The 13273-nt window shown below is 41.2% G+C and overlaps 1 protein-coding gene across 1 annotated transcript in view; it reads right to left on the bottom strand.

The window, feature by feature from the left end:
• ACSS1 (acyl-CoA synthetase short chain family member 1) overlaps positions 1 to 13273 on the bottom strand; it is a 49214-nt gene that overhangs the window by 11571 nt on the left and 24370 nt on the right. Inside the window, exons 5-8 of the mRNA XM_054997639.1 lie at positions 13031 to 13183; positions 9095 to 9242; positions 8037 to 8174; positions 6085 to 6177 (exon numbers count right to left, since the gene is read on the bottom strand). Of these exons, the coding sequence (XP_054853614.1) occupies positions 6085 to 6177; positions 8037 to 8174; positions 9095 to 9242; positions 13031 to 13183 (532 nt within the window). The remainder of the gene's footprint in view (positions 1 to 6084; positions 6178 to 8036; positions 8175 to 9094; positions 9243 to 13030; positions 13184 to 13273) is intronic.

Raw genomic sequence — 13273 nt, 5'->3', positions numbered from 1 at the left:
TGGAGATTTTCTTTGTGCTTCCCCCTCACAGCCACTATCTCCTTTGCCTCTGGTGGACTTTTTGCCAGTATCTTCTCCTCCATATACGAGGGGAAGGTTGGGCACAAGGGGTAATAGCACCAAGTGTGGGCAGGGAGATGCAGAAATTGGCACCTTCTATCCACATTTTACTCAAACCCACTTCTCAGAAAGATTGTACCAAAGCAGGTTGGGTAAACCTCTAGAGGAGCAAGAGAAAATGCAAATTAATAGGCAACATAAATGTTGCACAGAATCCCAAAGAAAAGCTGCTGTTATGGGGGGGGGGTAGGGATAGTGGAGCAAAAGCCACATGTGGAAGCAATCTAAATGTAAAAAAATAGAACAAATGAAAGCATACATGCAAGTTTTTAAGATCCAACTCATGTTTGCTGCAGCCACACAACAGCTGTGGGAAATAGCTGTTAAAAAGTAAAAGAAAGCCCAAACAGCCTCACAATGCTACCATGGAGGGAGGAAGGGTTCCTGTCTTCCCTTCCAAACTTTTCCCTGTGTTGAAATAGCATGGGTGGGAGAGTATTTCCTTGTTTTTACTGCTCCGTGTGTACAGAATGCTCTATGTGGAGCAGCAAAATTGCATCGCTGCAGTGCTGCTGAAGGACTTGAAAGGGAGGCATCAATTCCTGTGTAGCAAGACAGGGAAGCTCCTCATTCTAATCTTCACCTTCTACATAAAGCTAACCAGACAATGATATCCATCCCAATTTCATGCAGTTAACAAGTGATTTCAGCAGCAATGACAGAAGTGCAACGATATTATGGAATGTGCTTCCTTATGCCGTTTTCACAGTACTTTGAATGGTTTGCCCGAAAAGCGGTTTATGAGACTAAAATACTATTATTATATAGGATTAGACCTTCCCACCCATTATGGGCATTCTGCGATTATTTTCCATTCAGGACTGAGCCTCTTAATCATTCTTTCCTCATTTTGATTCAGGATAAATGTTAAATCAGATCAGAGATTTCATCCTTAATCAGACCCTTTATAGATAAACACTAATTCAGATAAAGAAAAACAAGAAGCAGCAGTAAAACTACAGGAACAATAAACTCAACTACTAATATAAACCATATCTCAAGGCTGACATGAATGTGTGCAGTTTCTTTGAAAGCAAGGATTTACATGAAGATCTAATGCTTAAATGTCTAATTTATTTGTGTGCAATCAACGGATTTTGCCTCTTGCTTGTCTTCTGAAGGCTGAAGCAGAGGGAAGGGCTGCCCTACTTGGCATGAAACAACAATGCACCATCTTTTTCATTTACGGAGATCAAGGCTCAATCATGGCTAATAACTAGCTATCGGGAAAGTTATTTAGGAACCCAGAATTAATGGCTGTTTGCTCTAATTACAGATCTTTGCAAAATATCTTAAAGCCATTGTTTCTATTTATTATTTATATAGCACATTTAGGACATTGACCTCATTGTCTTGTCTTCATAACAATCTAATGAACACATACACTGTACTTCTATTTTAGGTCATATTAAAAACCCAGGCACATGCCACACAGGAAGAATAGCAAACATGCCCATTTCAAAGAAAAACAATTTTTTTTTGCCCTTTCATGCATCTTCTCTTAGAAACAACTACCACCATTGCCTGCATTCATATGCATACAGATATGCATACAGTTATTTTTTAAGGTAATATCAGAGCAACGTAAAGTTTCAGGTGGGTGGCCATGTCGGTCTGCATAGAACAGCAAGATTTGGGTCTAGTAGCACCTTTAAGATCAACAGAATTTTCAGGGTATAAGCTTTTCAAGAGTCAAAGCTCCCTTTGCCAGATACCCTGAAGGGAGCTTTGACTCTCAAAAGCTTATACTCTAAAAATCTTGCTGGTCTTTAAGATGCTACTGGACTCTAACATTGGAACAACCATCACAATTGGTTTGCTGTTTATCTAAAAAATGCTTCTTGGAAAATTACAGTCTAAATATTGCTGTGCTTTTATTGTCAACTATATGAGGTAGATGTACTTGAAAAGAAATCAACATTGTGGCCAATGTAGTTTTTACAGTTACATTACAAACCATTGAAGCATACTCACTGAGGGGCTTAAGTACATGTTATGACAAAGGTGTTTTGAGATCTAATGCCATTTTTTAAAAGCAGGGTGGGCTCAAAGAGCCACCCCTCCACCATCTGCTGTTTCTCCACTCCAAATTTGCCCTCTTTTGGGGAAGTATGAGAAGCATGTTTGTGAAAAGTAAACTGTTCTTCCTTTTTGACCTGCGGATAAAGCATATGATCTGGAGCAAAGAAATGTCAAAGGGGGGAGAGCTGAGCACTATAAACAGCCCTCTTTTGAAGTTGGGGTTCTGTACATAACATGTAGCTAGTCCATAAACCACATGCCTAAAAATGGTCTTGTGGTCTCTCACTGTAGGCCCACAACTACAAAATGGGAAAAAATTATACTTCATAGAATGTTACATGGGTTACTGATGTGCTTTGAACTCTTGAAATTTTTGGCATAACCAGCATTCCATGAGAAGTTCATTTTTTCCTGCATTGTTTTTGGAGAAGGGTTGGGATGGTGTGTGAACATGTTTTAATTATTTGGTAGTAGTTTTGAGTCTTAAATGCTAAGTAATTTATTCAAGAGGGCTACACTGCTAACACTGAGGGCTCAGGGACCACTGAGACATGTAGGTCTGAAGACTACACTGTTCCATAGAGCCAGATGTAACTTTCCAAACATACTAACACTTTTTCATACAATAAGTTCTCCATCACATGTAATATACAAACCACACTAACTCTCTCTCTAATCTCCCTGTCACTTATCCACTCATCCAAATGCTTTCAAATGGATTCAGTAAGCCTGATTTGCTAATCTTTATGCCTGCAAGTTGATTATCTTGTGGCATACTGCTGCTTCAGAGAGCAATGTTCCAGAGAGGATAAAGAGCAATTAATGAGCTATTTTTAAATAGATTGTGAGAGGTGCAATTGAGCTAACACTGTGGCAAATCAGTTCACATCCTGCACTCCTTATATTATTTTTCCATGTGCCTTTGTATCTAGAATAATAAATCCTTGCACAGGGACATACACATTTGTTTTTTTACACTGAGTAATCAGCTTTTGAGAGGCTATTATGGCCTTTGCTTTTTAAAAAAACCTAATTGTATCAAAATCACCCTGTTTTTGGCAACTATAAAATTGTTTTTAGGTTGAAAATGTTAACCAATGTTGTTGCTGATCACAACAACGCCCCAGGTAAGAAAAGGGGGAGGGAAGGCAGCGAAAACCATACTAAACAATTATGGAAAACTGTTTATATATGCTGGTAATAGTGTAATATAAATACAAAATAAATTGCTTGTACAAAAATTAATTCCTCCAATTATTAGTCAAATGAACATATGTTGCAAGATAAATACAAGGTCAGAGACCAAAAGAATGCAATAAATACAATGAAAAGGATGCAATAAATACAATAAAGTCAATTAATAATAAGGATACAATAAATACAATGAATGTCAATTAGTAATGTGCAAGGTACCAGGACCAATAGCCAATAAACTCAAAAGTAAGTTGGTTTAGAACACAATGTATACAGAAGAACCATGATGATCAAAATAAATGTCCATATGTGGGTGGTACACTGGAAGGCTGAAGGTTCTGATGCAAACGCCAATGGGATTATGCCTGCATATTATTCCATTTCCCCCGTTTCACTATTCATTGCTTCCTCAGGGCGTTAATCTGCAGGAAATTAACATACATTGCAGATAACTACACTCAAAATAACAAAAATTAAACCTTCACAGACATGGTCTTACCAGGTTCCACGCACAAAAGAAAAACTAGTCACACTCCAGTACCAAACCAACATGTCAAATCACAGCCACAATGGGAAGGGTCCAACGCAAAGGACGCTCCTGACGAGGCATTAACGAAATCTGAGCTTCAGCCGGCCCCAGATTGGGTGCGTCTCTATTTTCTTCTTTTTTCCTGGACGAGCGACTTGCGGTGAAACAAATTTATGGGGGAATTTTACCCCCACAGTTATTAATTGATATATTACATCCAAAAGAAGATATTGTTTAGACTTGGTGTGTTGAGTGACTTTTAAGAAGATACGGTGTTGGACACTGGTTAACTTGAATTTATTTTGAAGGTTCATTCTGGATACATTGAATGTTTGTAAATACACATTGAATGTTTGTAAATTCCTGATTTGTGTTATGAATTTTGCTGATGTTAAATTGTGATTAAATAACCTTTTTGCAAGTAATACATTGTATATTGCATATAGCATTGACTATAACCCCCGTGGATTTTCCTTTAACAATGGGAAGGGTCCGGCAGCACAATGACTCAGCAATACTGGGTTGCATAAAGGTAGATATATAGCCATCCCCTTAAAGGTGTGTTCTAAACCAACTTACTTTTGAGTTTATTGGCTATTGGTCCTGGTACCTTGCACATTACTGATTAACATGCATTGTATTTATTGTATCCTTATTATTAATTGACATTTATTGTATTTATTGCATCCTTTTCATTGTATTTATTGCATTCTTTTGGTCTCTGACCTTGTATTTATCTTGCAACATATGTTCATTTGACTAATAATTGGAGGAATTAATTTTTGTACAAGCAATTTATTTTGTATTTACATTACACTATTACCAGCATATATAAACAGTTTTCCATAATTGTTTGGTATGGTTTTCGCTGCCTTCCCTCCCCCTTTTCTTACCTTGGTCTAGTGGGAAGAGCATACCCCCGTCTTTTTTCATTCACAACAACGCCCCAAGCATTTCTTTATATAATGACATAAGCAAAAAAGATAAAGGACCCTTCCCTAAATAACTTACAATCAAATTGAAGGAAGCCATATTATTTATAATTCTATGATTCCTTAAAAGAAACTTTTGTTTTTTTACAAAATTCAGCTGCTGGGACTACAATTTGAAGGCCACTGGCAAGGAAGGCTGTGGGAGGAGCTTTTTAACTCTTCTAATCCTTACACCCCTGTAGCCAGAGAAACCTCAAGTTTATTACATTTGCATGCTAATTTTCTTCAATAGCAGCAAAAACAGTGGGAGAGGGCATTTTTAACAGGATAATGGTACATAGGAAATGAATTTTTTTAAAAAAAACCTCTCCCTCCCGTCAGCTTTCCCCTTTAAATTGCAGCCCCGCTAGTCACATTTTGTAAAAGAAAAAAAAATCGGTGAAAAGGATCTCTTAAATTTCAGCAATGAGAGAAAACAACAGAGGATGACAACTGGATAGTAGGAATAGGCAAAGGTAACATGGGATGAATGAGAGGAACACACATATATTTAGATTTAATTTAGGTTGGGAATGAGGATTAAGCCAAAGGTGTAATGGAAACACTGCATGTTAGAAGGAAAGGAGAGAAGGAATAGACAGACAGGTCTTCAGAGAAGGATTCCAAAACATTAGAAGCAGCAAGCAAAAATAAGTAAGTTGATTTAAGATGGTATGACTCCATCAGGCAACTAAGGACACCAGAAGCAAATATCCCAGACAAGAATATCAGGAAATAACATGAATTTCAAAGTTTATAAGTTTACATCTGCTCCACAGTAAAAATCTTCAGTTATAAGTTATGAAGTTTGACTTAAGAGATAATAATGAAATAATCTAATGTTTTGAGTAATTAACAAAATTCTTTCATTTCTTACCACCACTAATTTTTTCTAAAACTAGAAAAAGATTGTCATGGGGAAGTATAATAGTTAATCTATACTAACTTCTCTCTCTTTACCTAAATAGTTCATAACAGCATAGCATGTAATACCATAAATACCATACCTATAATACCATAAAGTCCACCCTCCAAAGAAGCATATTACTTGAAAAATCCTGGAGACATGAAACACAGCATCCCAAAATTTTGAATGATGACTATGCTTATATCTCAGCTTAGTCAAAATTCTATAACTACTTTGACAAAGGAACATTGTATTAATTATTCATCCTATGATATAGAAGCAACTATACAAGACACTGCATGATACTTTTTTCTGAACGTTACTCACTCCCGAGCTTTTACCTGTTTGCCACCAAGTGTCCACAAGAGAGCACCGTCCATCTCCTACCACATCATAGAACCACTGCCAAGCTTCGTGGTTTATCGGTTCTCCCACTAAAATCCAAAATCAGTGATCAAAGAATTGTGATTTGCAGCAAAAATATTTTATGTTTGGTAAAGACTCTACAAAGCCTCATATGAGGAACTGCTAAAAGAACGAGGCATATTTTAGTCTAAAAAAATAAGAGCAGGAGAATGAAGTAGCAGAATGCTGAGGTGGTAGAATGCACCACATGAAAGATCACATTTTGGAATGCCCCTTACATTAAAAAAGCTCTATGGAAACAAAACCAGCACAGCAAGCAAAGAAAGGATATAAAACCTTTCTTGATGCTGTCCTAATGTTCTATTTGAATGAAATTGTTCCACACAAAGGAACGTTCAAAGCTAGAATCTGCAGTCTGAAATGATAAATTCTTGGAGATTTGGGGGTGAAGCCGATGGAGGGTGAGGCTTGGGGAGAGGAGGGACCTTAGGAGGGTGTAATGACATAGAGTCATTTTCTCCAGGGGAAATGATCTGTGTATTCAGGAGATCAGTTGTAACTCTGGAAGCTCTCCAGGACCCAACTGGAGTTTGGCAACCTCAACTCCCCTTCAGGTGTAAACTAGGGTGTACTTGAGACTAAGCCTTATGAGCACAAAGGGGCTTATTTTTGACTAAACATGCATAGGCTTGAGCTGGGGGTAGGAGAGACAACAGCCTGAGAGTTGTCAGAGTTGTTCCATCTGTCCCTAAAGAATATGATATGAAGCAAAAGGATGAAATACAGGAAGGTATATTTAAGTGAAACACTAGGGAAGTTGTGTTGAGCAACACAAGGAAAGCATCTTATACTATTAAAAAATAACCTCAAGAGCAGAGTTTCCCAGGTTCCTCTCCCAAAGTTTTAACTGCTTAAGCAGCCCAAGACTGTGGGGGATGGGGTAGGATCAACCATCAGAGCTCTCTTTAGATATCTACAAAAGATTCCAGATGCCGCGCCATTTGCTCCTGACAAGATTCCAGATTAGTTCACCCATAGCACAGCCTGGTCCTGATGCTGGACTATGTTTGCACACTGACTAATCTGAGAGATTTCCAGTCAAAATTTACCTGTCTTTGTCAATGACATGATACAAGTCTTTTCCCCATCACTTAAAAGCAACGGCTCCCAGACTCACGTGATAGATTGCTGGCGATGTGGGGGAGGCGGGCGGGGAGATGGCAGCTGCCATGTTGTGGAGGGGTGGGGGAATGAACAGGGGCCTGGGGAGCACACTGAGGCATATCTGGTGTGGGCCCCTGGTCTAGGAGGCTAGCCCCCACACCTCAGCACTTGGCCCGTGATGGCATCCTGCCCAACCTTCCCTTCCGTTACAACTTTGGGGTTAGTAGGCTGCGTATTGGCATTCAGCACCGATCTGTTTGGGGGGTAACAGGGCCCGCAGGCTCAGTTTCCCTATTATGGGGATCCCCATAAGGGGTCTGGGGAGTGAGGAATGGCCGGTGCATGCCCAGTCGGGGGCTGTCAGTCCGCCTCACTCCCAGGTGGCAGGGGAAGTTTCACACAGTGGTGTATATCCACGGGCATCCCACTGACTGTCATCCCATTGTTCCCCCCCTCAGCAGGGGTCTGAGGGGGCATGTGGGTCATCGGCTTGGCAGGCGGGTCAGCTGATGCTTGGATCCGTGCCCTATGCACACATTTGCTCCCTGAGCTGTAATCTCAATAAAGCTGTGGCCTTCTTTACCTCCAGCACTGTGACGGTGTGTTTTTGTTGCCGAGCCCCCTCCTCACTCTCCTCCCCAACTTAGCACTCACCTGCTAACAGAATTCAAGCAGCATTCCAGAAATTCTGCTTTCACAGAAATCAACAAACTCATGTTGCCAACTTCAAAGGGGGCAGCAAGCTTAGAATTCCTATCCTCACCTGATCCAAGAGTAGTTAAGGAAGATCGGTCATATTTCTTCACAAATTCATCTCCATACTTTAGCAGCAATCGCAATGCAGTGGGGGCACAATAAAATTGATTAATTTTTAACCTCTGTACAGTTTCCCAATAGCGACCTGCAAAATTCCAAATAATGATCTTTAATTTGTCTGTGAAATGAACTTCTTAGCATTCCAACTCAGAATATTTCATGTGCTGAGAGAATATACTTTTCTGTAATACTGTTCAAAGGTACCTATTGTAAAAGTGACACAAAAACATCTGCTTTTTATAGAAACAAAGGCAAAAGCAATTACAGCTGGGGCCAGAGGAAATAGGAGAAATTCATCTAGCCAATGCATTTGAAACAATCTAGGTTTTTCAAAAGGACTGAACAAATGAATTTATGTTGATGAATACTGAGATTCAGACCTCCATAATCGGTCACAATGGGTTTGACAACAGTTAGCTCTTTTACAACAGAACCGACTGAGCCAAGCTGGAAACCCAAATCAAATACTTGCTTGCTTTCTCCACTTGCAAATGCCAGTTCATCATTTTGCTTTGGGTTGTTGAGCTAAAGCAGCAGTCAGTAGTACACTCCATCCTAAACCCTTGGTGATAGAACAAGGCCAAGCACTAAATCCATTACTCTATAGTGAAGTAAAATATGTGGTTCTTCAGTACATATTCTCTGTTGTGCCCCCCCCCCTATAGAACGGCCTATCTGAAGAAGGCTTTCATCCTCCTCGGTTTCCTCAAACTATGAAAACTGAATTATTCAGGATGGCTGTTCCACTCAAGTGAGAAAAGTAGATTATAAATAACATAAATAAATATGTTCCTTTCTCATACTTCACCACCCACACATTTCCTATTACCCCTTTGGCTTTGTAAATTCTGCATGCAGCAATCACAAATACAGTGAACATCTCAAAATTAACAAGTCCCTTTCTGAATATTCACTCTAGCCACAGCAAACAACTTTGGCTCAGAACATGCAGCTTTCTTTTATCCAGTACTATTTCCACATATATGCAATTTCTTCTGAAGTCACCTGGATCAGGATAAATTGGTGTGCTTTCAAACAGAACTGTGGTGCCTCCATTACAGAGGGGTCCATATACAACATAGCTATGTCCTGTGATCCAACCAATATCAGCCACACAACCAAAAACATCATCTTGCTTGTAGTCAAACACATGCTGCAAAGATGAAGGCAAAGACAATAAGAGTAAGTGTACGTGTTTGTTCTTGACAGATGTTTCTGACCTTCTTTAGTGGACAGTTACATCCCCCATGTGGTGAAAAAGTGGTACAGCCATAGATTTTCAGCCATTTAATTTCTCAATCTAGCAAATTCATGGTTGGGAATTACAGGTTTTCTGCTAGCAGCCACTACTTATACAAACCACTGTAATTTCATTTACTGCCCTCCCCCCATAGCAATAAACTCATATTGGACACTTGGCTAAGGTTGCCAGTTCCAGGTTAGGAAATTCCTGGAGATTTGAGGGTGGAACCTGGAGTGGGTGGAGCTTGGAGAGAGGCTTTGGCAAGATATAATACCATAAAGTCCACCCTCAAAAGCAGTCATTTTCTCCAGGCAAGCTGATCCCTGTCATCTGGAGCCCATCTGGACTTCCAGGAGATCTCCAGGCCCCACCTGGAGGAAACACAGATCAGCGGTAGATGATCAGTAGCCAAGCATCTGCTTAGCATCCAGAAGATCCCAGGTATAATCTCCAGCATCTCCGCTTAAAAGATCAGATAGCAGGAAGACCCTGGAGAGCTGCTGTCAGTGCTCTTAGAGCCAAGCTGATGGCTAAGCCTGTTCTCCATGTGCCTGATTTCTAGAAGCTTTTTGTCCTTACAACTGATGCTTCTGAGAGGGAACTGGGCAGGGGGGGGGTCTCTTGGAAGGGGGAGGATGGTTTCTTTCTCCCGTCCTGTGGTGTTTCTGAGTAGGAAGGTTTTGCCCTGGGAGCAGAATTATGCAACCGTGGAGAAGGAGTGTTCAGCAATCGTCTGGGTGACCAACTGTTAGAGGCCTTATTTATGGAAGAGGCCCTTCTTACTCCTAACAGATCATTCCCCTCTAGTGTAGTCGCAACACATAAAAAATAAAAATCAGGAGCTTATGAGGTGGGCTATTGAGCTACATGATTTTGAGTTTGACACTCAACACATTCCTAGCAGAGAGAATGTGACAGCTGATGCTTTGTTTAGAGAATTTACTGAAATGCTGTCCATGGTTCCGGAAGGCTGATTTAACCTTATAATTGCCTGTTCTCTGTACTCTAGGCTGCTTGTCTCTCGTATTCTGAAATGTGCCTATGTACTATGCTCCAGAAACCCTTTTCCTTGTTCATTTTATGCTGTGTTTTTGTAACTGTTCTAGAAATGCTTTGAAGCAGTATACAGTATACTATTTAAGGATGTTTTATATTGTCTACTCCAATTTTGTTGTGGAGCTGGAGTGCTGGTCGGCAGAAAAGCCAATTGCAAGTATTTTCGCCCCATCATCCAGCTTAAAGAAGAGGGTGTCATGATAAGTGCATATATCTGCAGGCCTTTTAGATATCAAACTGGCCTGGGCTTCATCTTCACAAATCCAGCATGGGAAAGCATCTGGTTTCAGCATGGAAGGAGCAATAAACCCGGCAGGACAGTACACCATTTGCTCTGACACCTCTTTGGGATGTTTGTTATAAACTGACATCCAGTGAGGGATAAATGGATGGTGTTCTAGCTTTTGGCGTGCCATCATAAAACCAGCCTGGCCAGCTATGGCATGGAGTCAGGGAGAGACTGGTTTTATGGTTGTTGGGGGTTTTCCGGGCTGTATTGCCGTGGTCTTGGCATTGTAGTTCCTGACGTTTCGCCAGCAGCTGTGGCTGGCATCTTCAGAGGTGTAGCACCAAAAGACAGAGATCTCTCAGTGTCACAGTGTGGAAAAGATGTAGGTCATTTGTATCTACTCAGGAGGGGTGGGGTTGAGCTGAGTCATTCTGTAAGAGTTTCCCAGGGTGTGGAATGCTAATGGCGGGAGGCTTCACTGTATCCTGAGGAGGTTCTCCACACCCGACAATAGCCCTGCAGAGAAGATTAGCACATCAAGCACCAATCCATATGCAAAAGAACCTCCTCAGGATACAGTGAAGCCTCCCGCCATTAGCATTCCACACCCTGGGAAACTCTTACAGAATGACTCAGCTCAACCCCACCCCTCCTGAGTAGATACAAATGACCTACATCTTTTCCACACTGTGACACTGAGAGATCTCTGTCTTTTGGTGCTACACCTCTGAAGATGCCAGCCACAGCTGCTGGCGAAACGTCAGGAACTACAATGCCAAGACCACGGCAATACAGCCCGGAAAACCCCCAACAACCATCGTTCTCCGGCCGTGAAAGCCTTCGACAATACATCAGACTGGTTTTAACTTATTAGGATTCTCACTTACTCCTTTTGCAGTGTGGTTCACCAGGATGGAGAAGCAAAGGTGATAGAGGAGGGCTTGCTTTTATCCCCTATCCCCTCCACCCCATCTCTGCAGGGGGATGTTTCAGGTACTGTTTGGAAACTCTCAAGCGATAGTTAGAGATCAGACTTTCATCTTTTCTTTCCTCTATTAGCTGCAACATTAAGGCATGGTAACTTCCTAGATACTATGTGCTTTGTATTTTATTCTGTTATAGTACAATAAAAATCTTTCTTTGGTTAAGTCAAGCTGTGTCCGACCTTCACCCATGAGCCTTCTGCTCAGCCATTTTCTAGAAGTCTGCACATGAACAGAGGCTTCCCAAACAGCTGGCAAAGTCAAGCCTGTTCCAGTTTGCGTGGTGGCAGCATACCAGAGGAACCAATGGGCTGGGAGTGAGTGAGAGGCCCTCCCCCCACCAGTCATAATAGTGGCCATTTTTGCCAGGGAAACTGATCAGTTGTAATTCCAGGAGACTTCCAGGCCCCACCTGGAGGTTGGCAACCCTAGAGGTACCAGAGAAGTGGTTGGAACACAGATGATCTTCAGGAGGAGAAAAAAGTGAAGACAGATACTGGCTGAGGCCTTCCAAGAGCTGGATAAGTGAGAGGCTGAAGGATTCATCATTAAAAAGAATGCAGGAGGAAGTGCACAAGTAGCCTAGGAAGAGGCTAGAAGAACTATGAGCCAAGCTACAAGTGACACCTGACACAGGTTGGACACTTGTCAGCTTCCCTCAAGTTTTGATGGGAAATGTAGGCATCCTGGTCTTGCAGCTGTAATGGAGAGCCAAGATGTAAAAATAGGATGCCTACATTTCCCATCAAAACTTGAGGGAAACTGACAAGTGTCCAACCTGTGTAAGGCATCACATGTAGCTTGGCTGTATGTCTGCATCTGTGCAAACAGATTGGAAGAATGCCTAGGCTTGCCAACCTCCAGATAGGTCCTGGAGCTGTCCCCAAATTACAATTGATCTCTAGACTACAAAAATTAACTTCCCAGAAGAAAAGATTTTGATGAGTGGACTCTGGCATTATACTCTGCTGAAGTCCCTCCCCTCCCCAAACCCTGCCCACCCTAGGCTCCAACCCTCAAATCACCAGGAGTTTCCCAACCCAGAATTGGCAACTCCAAAGATGCCTCAGCAGAATCAGAGGGAAGACTGTGAAGCAGTGATGTAGTTTTCTATCAACACTGTGATGTAGTTTTCTATCAACACTCATAGGAAGCTGCCAGGCCACAAACATCATCCATCAGTAATAATTTTCAATCATAAAACTCCACTGTAGATATTTTGGCTTGGGCCTCTGTGGGGGCTTGGCTTCAACCTAGGCCAGATAGAAGTTGGGGTGTATGTGATTTTAAGCCTTGAGTTTCAGAATCAGAGAACTTTTTCCATCTTCCGAAGGTGACTAATACAACATTTTTTTACTGTTTTTTCTCCACAACTACAACTGATATAATAAAAAACCCAATGTTCTTCCTTCACATACAGATATGATTACCTTGTGTGTTAAGGCAGCATAAAGCAGATAGCCAGCCTGGCTGTGAACAATCCCTTTAGGTTTCCCTGTGCTCCCTGAGGTATAAAGCATAAAAAGCATGTCTTCACTATCCATGATTTCCGGGGGGCAAACTGAAGACTCCTTAGCCATCTCCTAAAAAGAAATAAGGAATATGAAAAGTACTTTCTTTCCATCTGTTACTCCAGCAAAATTAAAGCAAAGACTAGCTTCAGAGTTACTGTT

Source organism: Eublepharis macularius, chromosome 1, assembly GCF_028583425.1.
Source record: "Eublepharis macularius isolate TG4126 chromosome 1, MPM_Emac_v1.0, whole genome shotgun sequence".
Classification (NCBI taxonomy): Eukaryota; Metazoa; Chordata; class Lepidosauria; order Squamata; family Eublepharidae; genus Eublepharis; species Eublepharis macularius.
The sequence above is the reverse complement of the archived record's forward strand: the minus strand, read 5'-3'. Positions and strand labels throughout refer to the sequence as shown.